This window comes from Bos indicus x Bos taurus, chromosome 22, assembly GCF_003369695.1.
Source record: "Bos indicus x Bos taurus breed Angus x Brahman F1 hybrid chromosome 22, Bos_hybrid_MaternalHap_v2.0, whole genome shotgun sequence".
NCBI classification, from domain to species: Eukaryota; Metazoa; Chordata; class Mammalia; order Artiodactyla; family Bovidae; genus Bos; species Bos indicus x Bos taurus.
In genome coordinates this window covers 18,440,725-18,459,546 of record NC_040097.1, presented here as the reverse complement: position 1 = coordinate 18,459,546, position 18,822 = coordinate 18,440,725, and the positions used below count along the sequence as shown (strand labels likewise).

General features: G+C 37.7%; 1 protein-coding gene across 6 annotated transcripts in view; it reads left to right on the top strand.

Annotated features, from left to right (window-relative positions):
* The first annotated feature begins 5,730 nt into the window (after nt 1-5,730).
* The window catches only part of C22H3orf67 (chromosome 22 C3orf67 homolog), a 267,751-nt gene continuing 254,659 nt past the window's right edge, over nt 5,731-18,822 (top strand). For 3 of the 6 annotated variants that reach the window (XM_027523121.1, XM_027523120.1, XM_027523122.1), the window contains exons 1-3: nt 5,732-6,153; nt 9,060-9,149; nt 11,593-11,686. In XM_027523121.1, the coding sequence (XP_027378922.1) occupies nt 6,133-6,153; nt 9,060-9,149; nt 11,593-11,686 (205 nt within the window). In that variant the 5' untranslated portion in view covers nt 5,732-6,132. Of the gene's footprint in view, nt 6,154-9,059; nt 9,150-11,592; nt 11,687-18,822 lie in introns of all 6 variants that reach the window. The other 3 variants (XM_027523123.1, XM_027523119.1, XM_027523124.1) reach the window with 3 other exon arrangements.

The following is an 18,822-nucleotide window of genomic DNA, read 5'->3' as shown; positions in this document are numbered from 1 at the left end:
TCTATGTTTTCTCTTCTAGTTTCGTGTTTAGGTCCATTTTGAGTTAATTTTTTATATACAATGAAATAAGGCTCCATCTTCATTCTTTTTTATGTGGCTATCCAGGTTTCTATAGCCCTCTTATCACAAGTCAACACAAGCTGGCTATTTAGATTAGGGATAGAAAAACTTACTACTTAGATCTAATTTAACTTTTATGACCAAATAAGAGCATTTAGGTTATTTAAAAACAAACTGGCATTAAATATCACCTCTCTTCATTTATCTTTTCAAAGATGTATTTTACAAATATGTTCATTTTTCTAAACTTGTGCTTGTTATTTAAAACTGATTTATCTAGGAAAGTATTTATAGGTAATACATAGGGAAATGTTCAACTACTGGAAAAGTTTTTTCTTTTTCCCCTGAGAAAACCTCCAGGTAGTAACTCATTTTGGAAATTTCAAGTTTATGCATGGATTTTGGTTATCTAAAGGTACAGGCAGGAAACAGTCACTGTGGAGTTGCACAGATCAGAAAGAAAAAAAAAAAAAAGAAAAACATTTTTGGAGAAAACTTACAGTCCTCAAAAACTTTCCCCACACTGCACCTTCCTAAAAAAAGATTCACCATTCTCAAATCAAAAATGAAACACATGACTATGACTCAGATAGCATTAATTTTTTTCAACTTGCTTGAAACTACAAAACAGTCACAATTTTTAAATTATTCTAGCAACTTGACATTAATATCATTCATAAAGGTAGTTCATAATGTGGAATAAAATAACTCCCCAAGTATTAAAAATTTCTAGATTACTGCATAGCAAAAAAAATTCTGATCATCAAACCAGTATCTTTTTTCCTTCCTATTACACCAAATAATTTGATTGTGAACTGCAACAAAAATATAAACTTCAAATATACTGTGGCAAATACTACACTTTCTTAGTTCAAAAGAATACTACCTCTTGTCAAATTAATAACCATATGATCTAACTTGAATGACTACATTGACATACAAAGACTCTGCCACCCTTGAAAACCGCTTCTAGTCTATTCCCTTTTAAATATCATCCAATATACTTTAATAATATTAATACACTACCAAATTACTTTCTTTGTAGAACAAAGTCAAGCACTTTAAAGCCTGTAAAGTGACTAATTCTTAATGTTGTCAAATTAAGTTAGGTGATTTAATGTAATTACTAATTACCAGCTTCTTTAAAAATTGTAGCAATTAGAGAAACAGTTTCACTGCCATTTATAATGTACATAAATAACTTGGCTGAAGCAAAATGCTTTGAGCAGGCTGGGCTTTTTTTCAGGGTTTGAGGGTGGCAGTGGGTGGGTGGGTGGTGCTTAATTCTAGTAGCCATTCTTGAAGTCATAGCCAAATCCAAGTTTTTAGTCACAGCTTGCATTCATCCAAATCAAACAAAAGCATTTGATATTATAAAATTAAATCTCTTCCTATCTGTGGTTTTGAGTTCATATTGTTAAAGTAGGGTACATGCTTATATTTGCTTTATAGCCACCAATGTCAGGATTAATGTTAGTTCTCACCATAGAGAAAATAATTTTGATCTAAGTTGGGTGGCCTTCTGAGTTGTCCAATGCCTGGACAGGCCGTACAGCACACTTGACAACAAAAATCCAACTCTAAGTCTCCTGAACTTGTTATGACTTAAGAGGATTAGGAGATGATCTAAACCCTGGACAGCTGGGCCGTGGACAATCCTTTGTCTCGAGAAAATAAGGAGATTGAAGCAAATTTTACTGTTTTTTTCCAGCATTAAACTTAATAAATAGGTGATCTTAAAAATATCTGAGTAATAAGACATTGATACACTGTGGTTAATCTCTTCAATTCTGTAACTAGTTTCTCTATCAATACACTGAGGTTGGGCTTCCCAGGTGGCTCTAGTGGTAAAGAATCTGCCTGCTAATGCATGAGAATCAAGGAGATGCAAGAGAAGCAGATTCAGTCCCTGAGTGGGGAAAAATGCCCTGGAGTAGCAAATTCAAGCCCACTCCGGTACTCTTGCCTTGCAAATGCCATGGACAGAGGAGCCTGGAGGACTGCATCCCAGGTGGGCAGTTGGACCACCTGGTTGGACATGACTGAGCACAAAGCAAATCTAATTAAGATTATTAATTATGTTATTAACTAAATATGTTTTCAATTGCTTTCTTCATGTTTTCTCAACACGAAAACTACGGCTGTCTTTTAAGAGTATATTCGCCTTTCGTTTCCTCTCATTTTCATTCAGTCATTCATTCAATTACTATTTTGTTACACCAAGTACATGGTTGGAGTAGTATACCAAGCACTAGGGAGGGATTCAAGGGTAAAAGAGCAAAAAACAAGCAAATGAAAACAGACATGGTACCTGGTCTCTTGAAATCTACAGTCCATTAGAGATGGCCAATATTACAAACACATATAAAATTTCAACAACGATTTCAATAATGCTAAGAGCTAAGATGCTATGAGAGCATGTAAATACGGGGATCTGATCAATTCGGGAATATCAGAAGAGTACCTTAGAAAGAGACCCTTGATGTAAACTCTGTAGGATTAGTAGGACTTAATCAAAGAAACCAAATTCAGACTTAAATTGAAGAAAGTAGGGAAAACCACTAGACCATTCAGGTATGACCTAAATCAAATCCCTTACGATTTATACAGTGGAAGTGAGAAATAGATTCAAGGTATTTAATCTGATAGAGTGCCTGAAGAACTATGAAGGGAGGTCTGTGACATTTACAGGAGGCAAGGATCAAGACCGTCCCCAAGGAAAAGAAATTCAAAAAGGCAAAATGGTCATCTGAGGAGGCCTTACAAATAGCTGTGAATAGAAAAGAAGTGAAAGGCAAAGGAGAAAAGGAAAGATATACCCATTTGAATGCAGAGTTCCAAAGAATAGCAAAGAGAGATAAGAAAGCCTTCCTCAGAGACAAATGCAAAGAAATAGAGGAACATAATAGAATGAGAAAGACTAGAGATCTCTTTAAGAAAATTAGAGATACCAAGGGAACATTTCATGCAAAGATGGGCACAATAAAGGACACAAATGATACAGATCTAACAGAAGCAGAAGATATTAAGAAGAGGTGGCAAGAATACACAGAAGAACTATACAAAAAAGATCTTCACTACCCAGATAATCATGATGGTGTGATCAGTCACCTAGAGCCAGTCATCCTGGAATGTGAAGTCAAGTGGGCCTTAGAAAGCATCACTACAAACAAAGCTAGTGGACGTGATGGAATTCCAGTTGAGCTATTTCAAATTCTAAAAGATAATGCTATGAAAGTGCTGCACTCAATATGCCAGCAAATTTGGAAAACTCAGCAGTGGCCACAGGACTAGAAAAGGTCAGTTTTCATTTCAATCCTTAAAAAAGGCAATGCCAAAGAATGCTCATACTACTGCATAATTGCACTCATCGCACATGCTAGTAAAGTAATGCTCAAGATTCTCCAAGCCAGGCTTCAACAATACATGAATTGTGAACTTCCAGATGTTCAAGCTGGTTTTAGAAAAGATAGAGGAACCAGAGATCAAATTGCCAGCATCCATCAGATCATCGAAAAAGAAAGAGAGTTTCAGAAAAACATCTAGTTCTGCTTTATTGTCTATGCCAAAGCCTTTGACTGTGTGAACCACAACAAACTCTGGCAAATTCTTAAAGAGATGGGAATACCCAACCACGTGACCTGCCTTTGAGAAACCGGTATGCATGTCAGGAAGCAACAGTTAGAGCTGGACAGGGAACAACAGACTGGTCCAAATTGGGAAAGGAGTAGGTCAAGACTGTATATTATCACCTTGCTTATGTAAGTTATATGCAGAGTACATCATGAGAAACGTTGGGCTGGATGAGGCACAAGCTGGCAAGATTGCCGGGAGAAATATCAATAACCTCAGATATGCAGATGATACCACCCTTATGGCAGAAAGTGAAGAACTAAAGAACCTCTTGATGAAAGTGAAAGAGTGAAAACGTTGGTTTAAAACTCAACATTCAGAAAACTAAGATCATGGCACCTGGTGCCATCACTTCATGGTAAATAGATAGGGAAACAGTGAAAACAGTGAGAGACTTTATTTTGGGGGGCTTCAAAATCACTGCAGATGGTGACTGCAGCCATGAAATTAAATAACTCTTGCTCCTTGGAAGAAGAACTATGACCAACCTAGACAGCATATTCAAAAGCAGAGACATTACTTTGCCAACAAAGGTCCATCTAGTCAGAGCTATGGTTTTTCCGTGGTTATGTATGGATGTGAGAGTTGCACTATAAAGAAAGCTGAGTTCCAAAGAATTGATTCTTTTGAACTGCAGTGTTGGAGAAGACTCTTGAGAGTCCCTTGGACTGCAAGGAGCTACAACCAGTTCATCCTAAAGGAAGTCAGCCCTGAATATTCATTGGAAGGACTGATGCTAAAGCTTAAATGCCAATACTTTGGACATCTGATGTGAAGAACTGACTCATGGGAAAAGCCCCTGATGTTGGGCAGGAGGAGAAGGGGAAGCCAGAGGATGAGATGGTTGGATGGCATCACCTACTCAATGGACATGAGTTTGAGTAAACTCCAGGAATTGGTGATGGACAGGGAGGCCTGGCATGCTGCATTCCATGGGGTCCCAAAGAGTCGGACACGACTGAGAGAGTGAACTGAACTGAGCTGACGTTAATACTGACATTGGGGACTCTCCTGATGATTCAGTGGTTAAGCCACCTTGCAAAACAGGAGTCACAGACTCAATTCCTCCTGGGGAAACTAAGACCCCACGTGTATGCTGTGTGCTCAAAACTGTCCAAATCTTTTGTGACCCCCATGTAGCCTTCCAGGATCCTCTGGCCATGGAATTTTCCAGGCAAGACTACTGGGGTACGTTGCTGTTTCCTACTCCAGGGGATCTTCCCAACCCAGGAATCGAACCTATGCCTCTTCCATTTACTGCATTGGCAGACATATTCTTTACCCCTTGGTCTCCTGGGAAACTAAGATCCCACAGGCCTAGAGCAACTAAACCCAAGCACTGCAACTAGGAGCCTTCCGGTCACAACTACTGGAGCGTGAGCAGGGCAAGGACGATCCCCTGTGCTGCTACTAAGACCTGACACGGCCAAATAAATAAACAAGCTATTTAAAAAAGGAGAGAGCGAGAAGATAGTTTTTCTTAAGCTTACACTTTAAGAGTATTTCCAAGTCAGAACCAAATTTAAGCCAGCGCCCGCCTGACGTCTTTATCATCTGGAGCAAAAAATCCTTGGCTTTTTGAAGCGTGCAGTGACCTTGAGTAAATACTCTTACCTCCTTGGACCTTTTGAAGCAATGAAAGGGTCTGGCGACCCTAGAACTGACTGAAGCCACGTTTAGAAACCTGGTTCCGTGAGTCCATGACTCTACTTCAGCAAGCTATCACTAGTCAGTGTTCACAACGACGAGAGACCAAGTCGATGTGATATGTTTTCTAGAAAAGCCAAGCATTTGTGGTAGTTATTAAGCCAGGTTAAGTTTTCACTTATCTTTACAGACACAAGTCACTACCTGACCAGAGTGAGGGTCGTCAGGTTGGACGTTCCACCCTTTCCGCGGGAAAGGTTGCCTGGGCAACGCCTACGTCATTGCGTAGTCTCACGTGTCCCTCGGCGTGACGCTCAGACAGCGCCGTGCGCTGGCGCCTACTAGGAACCAATGGGCGCGGTCGGAAGGTCTGTCCTTCTCGCCCCCGCCCTTTTCCGAGAGGATTCGGGGGCGGGACGGCGGCGGGAACGCGCCCGCCTTTCCCGGGCTAGCGGGCGGGCGGTTGTCCGAGCCTCGGCGTTTGTGCGTCCAGTCACATAGATTACGGACACACTTCATCCCGGGCTGCCGCCGGGAGCTCCCCCAGGCAGCAGTCCCCTCACAGACCCGGGCACCCTGGAGGCTGGGCCGTGATGGTTCGGGTCGCGGGTCTGAGGTGGAGCTGACTAAGGGCTGAGAAGACCCTGGGAGTAGCGACGGAGCACGAAGCCCTTCCTTGGCCGTCGGGCCCCGAGCTTCACGCCCTCCCGCCGACTTCCAGCCGTTTGTGTCAAGCTATTTTTCTGGAAGCCCTGAAGTCCGTGCCCCTCAAGCCCTGGGCCCCCTGCAGGAATGTTCAAAAATGAGTACCAGGTAACCCGAAACGCTGTCCATCCTGTCTAGTTTCTCCTCTCGGGTGAGGTAGCTCACGTTCTGTTGACAACTCTCAGCCACCCCACTCCCTACCCCACATCCCCAAATGATACTGTCTTTTTAGGGGTAAGAAGGAATTACTGGGTAAGCTCTCTTGACCCTCGTCCCCCACCAAAAAAAAAAAAAGAAGCAACTGACGTTTGGGGATATGATTTGATTTTTGTTCACTCAACAGTTCCCTGCTTCTCAAGGTGTAGGGATGCCTGTGTTTGTGACTGAAATGCAGTCTTAAACCCTCAACCAGACCTCCTGGACCAGAAACTTGAGGACAGGACCCATCAATCTTGAGTTTTACCAATTTTGAGGCACTCTTGTAACTCGGACGCTATTTAGAAGAGAGTAAATAAATGAATGCATGAATGGGTTAAGCCCAGAAAGAGCATAAGCACTTTGGCCATGTGCTATTTTCTGCCACCGCCCCCCGCCCCAAACTGGAGGTTAGTCATTTCTCAAACATGCGGTACATTAAGATTATTTGGAGTACGTGTAAAAATACCAGTTTCCTGATCCTCACCCTCAAATAGAGTGAATGAGAATCTCTGTCAATGGAATAGTTAATTTACCTTCATAGAACCTTTCCGCAGTTGATTTAGATGCAGGTGGTCCAGATAACACACTGAGGGAAACTGCTGCTGCGGTCACCGTGCCTACCCTGAATAGTTTCCAAAGCTCTCCAGCTTTCCTCAACTCACTGGGCATCTCCCTGCTCTTCCTTGACTCCAGTCTCCTGCCCTCCTACATTCTCCATGTGTCTGCCATCTTAGTACTGCTGTAACGAACAAATTTGTCCCTGTGCTGGAACAGTCCTCTACTGGTCACCTCTTTGTTGCTTTTATGTTTCGGCTGCGCTGGGTGAACACAGAGCTCATTAGTACCAGTAATGATTATTCAAAAAAAAGGGCAAAGTGAATAGTACTGGGTCAATTAAAAAAGCTTGAACTTGGAGAGGGAGTGATTCTTACTTTAAGAATTCCTATAAGATTTTTTTATATATTTAATACAATTTGGAGATCTATATGTACAAAAAAGAATTATTTCTATAGACATGCTAAATGTTCTCTACTGTGATCCTGAGAACTTGGAGGGACATGCTCACATAAAATCACGAAGCACATTACTGAATGTCCATAAGCTTTAATTATAAAAGAGAGGCATTATAGATGAATGTCTCTAAGGAAGAGTTTACTGAAAGCAACTGAAAACCTGAGAATAAAGATGATTTATTTTATGGCCTGTTAATTTATAAGCAGCGCATAAGCAAATGTCTGATTTTCGTAGTGTCCAGGCTCTCTAGTGCGCGGGCTCAGTAGTTGCCGCGGGACAGCTTAGTTTCCCAACCTGAGGTGGAACTGGTGCCCCCTGCGTTGGAAACGGAGACTCCTGGACCGTCAAGGAAGTCCCCACGCTTCTTTGTTTGCTTTTCACCATATACTACCTGCCTTCTTAGGAGTCTCCTCAGAGTATTCCGCAGTTCTCTTCTATTACATTTGATGTCATTAAATGTGTTAGAACAATTTTAGAGAGTTTCTTTCACTTAATATAGGTAAAATATATATTATTATATAAAAACATGTGTCTACTGTGGGAAACAGGCGATAGCAGAAAGGAATGGGCACGGGGGAGGTATATTTTTCTGTCTCTTCAGGTGTATGGATTTTTCTCTTAAAAAAAACTTCCTCACATTTAAAATTCATAGTGAAATACACCCTGACATCAGAAGCTATAGTAATTCTTTTTCTCGGTTTGCACATAACACTCCCTCAGGAAGACATAAAATGTCTCAGCTTCAAGTGATTATATGTTAAAACACAGAAGCAAAAATATCTTTGTATTATTGACAAAAATTAAAAGCTGGACTCCTTATGAAAATCAGACAGTTGCTTATGCACTGCTTATAAATTAACAGGCCATAAAATAAATCATATTTACTCTCAGGTTTTCAGTTTCTTTCAGTAAACTCTTCCTTAGAGACATTCATCTATAATGCCTCTCTTTTATAATTAAAGCTTATGGACATTCAGTAATGTGCTTCGTGATTTTATGTGAGTATGTCCCTCCATGTTCTCAGGATCACAGTAGAGAACATTTAGCATGTCTATAGAAATAATTCTCTTTTTTTGTACATATTTTGTAGATCACCAAGTTGTGTTAAATATATAAAAAAAATCTTATAGGAATTCTTAAAATAAGAATCACTCCCTCTCCAAGTTCAAGCTTTTTTTAATTGACCCAGTACTGTTCAATTTGCCCTTTTTTTGAATAATCATTATTGGTACTAATGAGCTCTATGCAAGGTACTGAATGTGATGGTTTATGTTTACTGTCCTGTGTAATCTGACAACCCATTTTACAGAAGGAGAATCAAGAGGTTAAGTATCTCCAAGGTCAGTTAATAAATGGAAGAACTGGTATTGGAACTCAGGTTAGTGTGACTAGAAAGCTTGTAGCCAGAGATAATTATCCAGTTTGATTAGCCTTGCCTGAGAGTTGAGTTTTGACTCTTTAGTGTGTGTTGAATAAAATATTTTGTGAGCATGAACTATATACATGAAGTAAATGAATCTTACATTGAGAGATTGTAAAGTTTGTATAGCTTGAAATTTATTTAATGTTTGCTTTCAAAAAAAAAATTTAAACTATTAACTTGAGATGACTTGAATTAGAACAGTTGTTGCTTAGATACACCGAAGATATAAAGGAATAATAACAAGGATAAGGTTTCCTCTCAGATCTACTTTACTGACAAATTGCCAGAATAGTGGTTATAGACTATGTGGTAGATAATATTTCCTCCTTCTTAGCATTGTCTTTCACTGTAATTAAAAAAAATTTTTTTTTCACCCTAGGGAGGTGCATTTGTTGAAATCTTTAGTGCCCAGGGTAAAAATCCTGGAGCAAAATGGAAGATCCTCGGCAGTCCATCTGTGATTTGGAAAGTAAGTGTTAGAAATTAAAGCCAGCTAAATCCAGGAAAGAAATGAGACTAAAGGTTATAACAAAAAGGACTTGGTAAGGTCTCAGAACTGGTTTACCTGTTCATTCACTTCAAAACCCTTTCATGATACTGGCTACAGCCCTTTGAGATACCCCTCCTCATTGAAGACTTTGGCACACAGCTCATAACCCTTCTCTACATGTCAAGTCCTTCTATTGTTTTAGGCGACTTCAGTATCTGTGAGGAAAATCTTCAAACCCTGGGCTTCTCATTTTCTTGATTTCTTCCTCTCTAATGACCTCTCCACTCTACTTCAGCACTGTTTCCCTCTGTCACACTTTGTACTTTATCACTGAAACTGCATGGCCTCTGAAATTCCTGACACCTTGAGTCTAGTCTTCGATTCTTAATGTTGCTTGCCTAGTTACTCCCACTCTATTTGTTCTTCAACCTAATTGTGACTATTAGGCCATTGACCATTCTACTTTTTTCTCAGTGTTTAGATTGATTTACTTACTTACCTACTTACTCACTCACTCAGTCTGTCTTCACTTTCTTTTTCTCTCCAGCCCAGAATCCATGGTCCAAAATTTCAGTCACTTCCCAGTCAAGACCTTGAATGCCCTGCTCCTTTTCCTTTCATCATGCCTGCCTAGCAAATGCCAACTGTTCCTGAATTCCTAATCATATCTCTCCTGTGTCTGTATGTGGGCTTCACAATACCTTTGGAGAAAATATCTATAGTCTTTCAGGTTGATAATGCTGTGAATTAAGTATGAACAGTCCATGAACCTAATCTTGTTCTCCTGGTCTCTAAAATGATTCTTTAGTATCTTTCAGGTTTCCAGCCATAAACTCTTTACCCCCACCCCCAACCCACCCCCAAGACAGGCCCTCCTCACTCATTTACCAGAAGACTTCACCCCCCTTTTCACAGGGAAAACCAATAACATCAGGTAGGAACTACCTCAGCCTCTTGGCCACCAGACCTAAAAATCCATATCCTTCCCTGTCTTTTCTCTTTCTCCTCTCTCTTGTACAGTTAAGAGAAAAATGTCTTTCTAGAGACTTTGTTCTATGGATAGTTTTTTAAACTACTATTAATTGAGTGCTTACTGTTTGCCAACCATAGGATTGAGCACATTACATGTTATATAGTCTGTACAATAACCCTGTATTTCATAAAGTACACTTATGCTTATCTTATAGGCATGATAAGGTTAAGTAACTTGCTCAAAATTTTATAGCTTTTACTATGAATGAAAGTAAATTGGTGCTGTGAGGGTATAGAGCAGAGAGGTCAGGAAAGGGTCCCCTGAGGAAATAATAGCTAGCTAGGCACCAGATAGAGCTGGTAGAGAGAGAAACATTTCAGGCAATGAGAAAAGCAGGTATAAAGTCCTTGCTTTGGAGAGAACTTAGAATTTTTTAGAAACTGCTGGAAGGCTAGGGGCTAGGATGCAGAGTGGAGGAGAGTGTGAGGCAAGAGATGAAGTTAGAAAAACTGGGCAGGGGCTGGACTACACAAGGGTTTATGGTTATGTTCAAGATTTTGATAAGCTGCTAAAAGGTTTTAATGTATGCCCAACATGTGTGCAGATGAAATAAATAATACAGTCTATGTTCATTGCAAATACATGAGAAATGTTATTGTAATAAATATAATACATATTTATTTAAATGTTACTTAATCCTTAGCAACCATTGGTTACAATGTATTTTTAAAACATGTACCAAAAGGAAGAGGATCTATGAAAGGTTTCTCTGTTAAAAAGGGGTCTTTGTATTTAAAGACTGGAAATTTGCTCCAAGATTAAAAAATAATAATAATAACCATTTCCATTAATACTTTGATAGAAATTGGATTCTCGTGTATAATAAGGTTTTCATTTCCAGGTGTGTTTATGTTTGTTTTTTAGATAACCTTCCTTAGTTGTAACACTTTAATTTGTACTGATTTTAAGTAAATGATGTATGGAACTTCACATTAGAAGACTGGTAAAATAAGGCACTGATTAATTCTATATGAGCCATGGCTTGAAACCAAGGAACTTCCAGACTAGATACAGCATAATTTAGATGGTTTATTGTACTGTTAACAGAGAGCGATGTTCAGCCTGTGCTATTAAACAGAAATACATTGATTATAGAAGGGGAAGGATACCTGGACTCTGGAAACTCTAAATTAGTAACTTGGGAATCCCTGACGTTGGAAAACTTATTATTTGGTGGAAGAGTGTCTTGATATAGAAGAGAATTTGCCAAGTAGCTAATTGTGGCTTCTGTATTCCAATTCCCAGCTAGTCTTAGCAGCATCATTAAGACCTGGGCCTATTTTTAAGTCATTTGAGTGTGGGGCTTTTTGTATGGGCTTGCTACTTCAATTTTATAATAAAAGTCAAATAAAACACACAATTACCACTGTGTTCAATTTTGTTCTGTAGGAATTTGATAAAGAAGTTAAAAGTTTTGTGTTTGTACTGGAAGGCAGCAGCCAAACAAATAAAATACAGTTACCAAAGGAGAATAAGCAAATCCGTAAGTAAGATTTTTAACATTGAAGCTTAACATTTGATGCTTAAAGTGAAACTTCTAAGTCTCATAAACAGATGTGTAAGTTTGGCTTTTACTGGAATCTGTTGATATATAGTAATAAGATTTTTTTTTAATTTTTTTTTTTTTTTAGACATTAGGACTGACTTTATTCATCATAAAATTAAATAATTAGATGGGTCATTGTTGAAGTATTTTTTTGAGAAACATAAAAACAAATGCCAACCTTCCCATATTTCACACAATTGTGGCCTTTGTAATAGCAGCAGTGCAATCTACCACAGGAAATCTTTTCCTGAAAATTTCATCCAAAAAAAATATGGTTTTTCCATCAGTATAGATTTTATATAATTTCAGTGGACAAAGCTGGAATTGCTTGATTTTTTTTAATTTTAAGAGTAACTTTAAACCAGGCTTTTGAAAAGAGATTCTGCTTCATTGTTTATTAGAAATTTACTTCTATTTTAAAGAAGATTTAGAAGATTATTTAACCTTCTAAATTACAAAATATGTATAAGATTATTTCATTAGAATAGTAATGATGTTTATTAAGCACTTACTGTGTGCCAGTGTGGAGAAGGCAATGGCACCCCACTCCAGTACTCTTGCCTGGAAAATCCCATGGACAGAGGAGCCTGGTAGGCTGCAGTCCATGGGGTTGCAAAGAGTTGGACACGACTGAGCGACTTCACTTTCACTTTTCACTTTCATGCATTGGAGAAGGAAATGGCAACCCACTCCAGTGTTCTTGCCTGGAGAATCCCAGGGACGGGGGAGCCTGGTGGGCTGCCGTCTATGGGGTCGCACAGAGTCGGACACGACTGAAGCGACTTAGCAGCAGCAGCAGCAGTGTGCCAATGACTTTCTGAGCATTTCATTTTTTTAAATTCTTTTAATCCTGACATTAAGTCTTTTATGGATAAACACACTAAGGTTGATTCCTCATCAAGAGCTCAGATTGTTAAGGCTATACTTTGAAATAAACTCATGAGTTCTTATAGTGAATTAATTTTTGAGGGAAAATATATGTGAAGTACTATATAAGGCTTACTTAGTAATATATCAACTTATATACCTTTAGAAATATTCATATCTAATAAGTAAAGATATGAATATGTGATTTAACAAAAAACCCCAGAATAGATTTCAATTCTTATCTGTTCTGGGAATTAGGAATAGTGGTTTAAAGCAGAAGGAACCCTGAGCGATCACCTAAATTTATGATCAGAACCCCAATTGTTGGCCAAACTAGGGTTAAAATTCAGTGCTCTGCCACAAAATTAGGCTCTGCATACCCTGATGTGATTTAAGAAATATAAATTATCAAAATGATTAACCATATTTTCATTAACTTTGTCCTAAATTTATCTATTATGTTTTAACCAATGTAGGTAATCAGTTATTTTTTACATTCATTATTTACTTCTTCTTTCATTAAGAACATTTATTGAATACCTGTTGTGTACCATGAACTATGAAAAGACCCAGTCTTGGTATCTGATTTTCTCCTTTTAATCTTGTTTTCTAAACCTTTATAGACTCTGTTTTATCTACTATTTCAAGCTACTACATGCATATTTTAGATTTCTAAGACATAAATCAAGTCATAGAAATTATAGTTGGAAGATGATTTATTTTAAAATGGTATCTTTCTGAATAAAATAAAAAACAACTTCAAAGAGAAGGGATAGTCATTGTTAAAATAATTGTTATTAGTTTATTACCATTTTAAAACCATGATTTCCTCATAGTTTGCATTTTTTAATAGCAGAGATTTTTTAAAAATTTCTCCATAAATCTGTACTGATAAATAAGGTGAACTGAGATAAGCCATGGAAACATGTCTGAAAATATAGGTTATTTTTTAACAGGAAACACGGACCATCTTTTAAGACTATTGACTGTAAAGTGAACACATCTGATATTCAGGAACATGACTTTGCTCTAAACCAATTTTAGTTCTTTTTAATTTATTATTGTTGGCCTCTACATCCATGTGATGCCTTTAGCATCTATGCCCGTGATGATGTTATTGACAAAATCAAATCACTTCTAGTAACCTTTCTCAGTTGGCCCTGAGAAAGATTTCTCCTCTAACAAAGGTTCAGTGATTAAAGACAAGCTCCCCTTGCCTACTTTTATCTATGTTTTTTTTAAGACATAAAGCAAATTTAATGTGTTATAATTGCTTTTTAAAAATGGAAAGATGATAGTTTTAATTCAAAGAAAGAAAAATCTTCTAATGTATTTCTTGTACAATGTCCTGCAATTAAAAATTAATCTTTTCTGTAGCATGTACATCCCTGTAACAAATGAAGCAGTTTTATATAGTCTGCCCTGTACTAATGCCTTTAAGATTAATTATTTGGAATTTTTGATAATAGCAACTTATAATTATTTCACTTCTATAAAATGACCTATGTGAAGTTGTTATGGTTAAATTTAAATTTAATGGTATGCTTTGAATAAAGAATTGACTTTAAGTTAAGGATTCTAAATTAAGTTCAATTACCATTTTGTATTCCTATTTTAAGAGTAAAAACCCCCTTTATTTTTGCCAACTTGACATTAGACACTTCATATGTATTTCCTACTGTGTTAAGTACCTATGAAGGAATTTTAATAATGAAATTCAGTATTTTTAAATTTTAATTTTAAATAGTAATATTCTGAATTATATTTGAGCATCTCTGAATATGTCAAAGTTTTTTTTTTAACTCTATATATTATCAAATAAAGGAAGGTGCGATTATCAGATTGTGTATTTCTCCACTTTGTACCCCTAACTTAGTGTATCATATATAGTTGGAATTCAGTAATTTTGTTAAACTTCTCATACTAAAAATCTGTAACGATTTACTTTATAATTTCTGATAGTAAACAGTTGGCCTTGATACTGAAACTTGTAGTTCATTAGCCAGTTAAATAAGCCCATGTTGCTATTGAGGCTGGAATGTGTTATACAGAGATGCCCATATGAAAAGAAACTCTATTACATGTAAATATCTATCATTTGGATGGTCTCCTTGGGGACTTTCTATTTGAGGCTCATGTTTGAAACCATACTTTTCTCTGCCTGTGATATCTTAATCAAATGGTGTGTGTCTCGGGATCGGCATCCCTAAAGCTGTGTGTTGATCTAAGTTTCAGCTGCTCTGGTGGATGAGGTCATCTTTATGAAGTTCCCCTCAGCCTACCCCTGCCCTAACTTTTTGTAATTCTTTGAAATAAACTTCCTATGATTTCCTCTTTCTAAAACCCTTCAGTGGCTTTGACTTTACCACTCTATTGACAGTGCTCTTGTCAAGGCTTCTACTGCTCTTTCTGTTCTTGAATCCAGTGGCCAGTTCTCAGCTCTCATCTTGTTCAACTTAGCAGCAGCATTGACAAAAATTGACATCCTCTACTTGATATATATAGTACTTTCTCCACTCATCTTTCAGGATGCCCATACTCCTGGATTTTTTTTGTTTTTCTTTTTCCTACTTCACTGGTCTTTCTTCTGTCTCCTTTCATGGTTCTTCCTCTTCTCTCCAACCCAACTTAATGTGGCAATGCCTCTGGACTTAGTCTTTGACCTTCTTGACACTAAACTACATTTACTTCTTTAGTTTCAGACTCTAGTCTGATGGCTTTAAATTTCATCTCTGCTGTATACCAGCTTGCATTCTTATCACTGACTTGTGTCCCAAACTCCAGATTTGTATATTCAATTGCTTAGTTGACCTTTCTACATGGATAGCTTTACCTTGGAAATTTTTGTTCCTCCTCCTGCAGATTGCCCCATCTCAGGTGTTAGGAAGTTGTCTTTCAGTTGCTCAGACCAAAAACTCTTAAATCATCTTAATTTTTTCCTTCTTTTCATTTAACCATCAAGAAAATCTTGTTGGCTCTATCTTTAAATTAGTTTTAGAGTCTGACTGCCTCTTGCTACTTTCCCTGCTGCCACCCTCCATTATCTTGGAGTATTGCAGTAGCCTTCTAATTAGTGTCTGTTTCTGACTTGCCTCCCCACAGTCCATTGTCAATTTAGCTGCCAGACTGATACTTTTAGATCAAGCACTCTTCTGCTGAAAATGCCCCATCTCTCTCTGGGTAAAACCCAAACATCTATAGGCACTGTAGTATCTGATGTTCTCTTAACTCTGATCTTATCTCCTGTTCCTTTGCCTTGTTCACTCTCTTCCATCATATAGGTCTCCTTGCTGTTTTCAGCCACAGTCTAGTACCTTAGCACTTGTGCACAAGCCATACCCTCTGCCTAGGGCTTTCTTTTTCCAAGTAGCTACATGGCTCACTCTCTCCCCTTCTTCAGGCCTTTGCCAAATAAAATGTCATCTTCTCAGTGAGGACCCGTGCTTACCCATACTTAAATTACAACCTGTGCTTTGTATCCCTTCTGCATTCTTAATCTCCTTTACCCTGGTGTCCATTTTCCTACAGTAATTATCACCTTGAACTTGCTGTTTAGTATGTTCTTTTATTGTTTTTTTCACCATCACCAGAAACTAAGACCTACCAACACAGAAACTTAGTCCACTTTGTTCACCTAGAACAGTGCCTGGCACATAGTAAACGTTCAGTAGATCTTGTGCTGAATAAATGAATGAATGGATGAGTGGCTTCCTGTTGATTTTAGGATGACCTGTATCTTTCGCGGGGCTTTCAGCCCCACGTCCCTGACTTATTTGCCAGATATATCCCCTGTTCCTTTTCCCCTTCTGTCTCCTGTCAGTCCTTTAAGTTCATCTAATCTACTATAGCCTCTTCTATATGGAGTATTCCCTCTCTATATGATATTTTTTCCTCTCTTCTGCCCCTATCTTCCTTGCCCAGTCAATCTCTGCTGTTCTTCCTAATTGAACTCCACTGTTACTTCTACAAGAAAACCTTCACTCATCATCCTCTTCCTCCCAATGACTCAGGATTATATAGGCTTTCATAGCAATGTGACCTTCTCCTTCATGAAACCTAGTATGTAAGTTCCAAGAGAGCAGAGAGCATGTCTGTCCTGTTCACTTTGAAAGCTTTAACACTGAGTCTTTTTCATAGTAGATGCTCAATAAATCTTTATTGAATGATAGATCTCATTTGATTTACACAAATAATTCTGTGAGGGGTAAACCTAAATTATCAACCCAGTTTTACATATGAAAAGTAAAAGGAAGATTCTTGATTACAGTTTCAATTTCCGTGCTTGTGATGGGTCTGTTAAGATTTTCTATTTCTTCCTGGTCCAGTTTTGGGAAGTTGTACTTTTCTAAGAATTTGTCCTTTTCTTCCAAGTTGTCCATTTTATTGGCTTATAATTGTTGATAGTAGTCTCTTATGATCCTTTGTATTTCTGTGTTGTCTGTTGTGATCTCTCCATTTTCATTTCTAATTTTATTGATTTGATTTTTCTCCCTTTGTTTCTTGATGAGTCTGGCTAATGGTTTGTCAATTTTATTTATCCTTTCAAAGAACCAGCTTTTGGTTTTGTTGATTTTGCTATGGTCTCTTTTGTTTCTTTTGCATTTATTTCTGCTCTAATTTTTAAGATTTCTTTCCTTCTACTAACCCTGGGATTCTTCATTTCTTCCTTTTCTAGTTGCTTTAGGTGTAGAGTTAGGTTATTTATTTGACTTTTTTCTTGTTTCTTGAGGTGTGCCTGTATTGCTATGAACTTTCCCCTTAGGACTGCTTTTACCGTGTCCCACAGGTTTTGGGTTGTTGTGTTTTCATTTTCATTCGTTTCTATGCAAATTTTGATTTCTTTTTTGATTTCTTCTGTGATTTGTTGGTTATTCAGCAGCGTGTTGTTCAGCCTCCATATGTTGGAATTTTTAATAGTTTTTCATCACAAGCACGGAAATTGAAACTGTAATCAAGAATCTTCCAGCAAACAAAAGCCCAGGTCCAGACGGCTTCACAGCTGAATTCTACCAAAAATTTAGAGAACAGCTAACACCTATCCTGCTCAAACTCGTCCAAAAAATTGCAGAGGAAGGTAAACTTCCAAACTCATTCTATGAGGCCACCATCACCCTAATACCAAAACCTGACAAAGATCCCACAAAAAAAGAAAACTACAGGCCAATATCACTGATGAACATAGATGCAAAAATCCTTAACAAAATTCTAGCAATCAGAATCCAACAACACATTAAAAAGATCATACACCATGACCAAGTGGGCTTTATCCCAAGGATGCAAGGATTCTTCAATATCCGCAAATCAATCAATGTAATACACCACATTAACAAAATGAAAAATAAAAACCATATGATTATCTCAATAGATGCAGAGAAAGCCTTTGACAAAATTCAACATCCATTTATGATAAAAACTCTCCAGAAAGCAGGAATAGAAGGAACATACCTCAACATAATAAAAGCTATATATGACAAACCCACAGCAAACATTATCCTCAATGGTGAAAAATTGAAAGCATTTCCTCTAAAGTCAGGAACAAGACAAGGGTGCCCACTTTCACCATTAAGAAGAAAAAAAAAAAGTAAAAGGGCCCAAACAGGTTTTCTGATGTGCGCAAGAGGTGTGGAATAACCTATTATGAAGCTATAATTGTTTCCTGTTTTCTGTGCTACAGCAGCTAAGGTGCATTTTAGTGTCCTGTCTGTGTCAGGACTCCAGTAGAATCGGGAAGTACCTTCAGGTTACTGTTACCAAGTTACTTATAAAAGATAACTGTACTGTGTCAGTTTAAATTTACTCGGCCACTGGAAGAAAAAATGTACTGTGGTTTGGTCCCAACACTTTGGACAGTGTAACACTTGCAAAGTGTATGTTGAGGTATACAACTGTAATTTGCTGTAATGAAACAACTGTAAAGCCACTGTTTAAAAATCTATTTACTAAATAAATGTGTCTTAAAATATTCAAAAGAAGAAAGGATCTGACCTCTTAAAAATAGAGGTAGCTCTTGTCTCGGGCAGAGAACATATTATAAAACTGCAGAAACCTGCATATTTCAGTAAAAAAGTGAATTTTTATTAATTTTATGTACTTGGTGGGCATTTTCTGACTAACAATAGTTCCAGCATTGCTTAGAGTGATTTTAAATATAATGTAGACATGAAGAGTCAGTTTAAATTTACTTGGCCGAAGAGTCAGTTTAAATT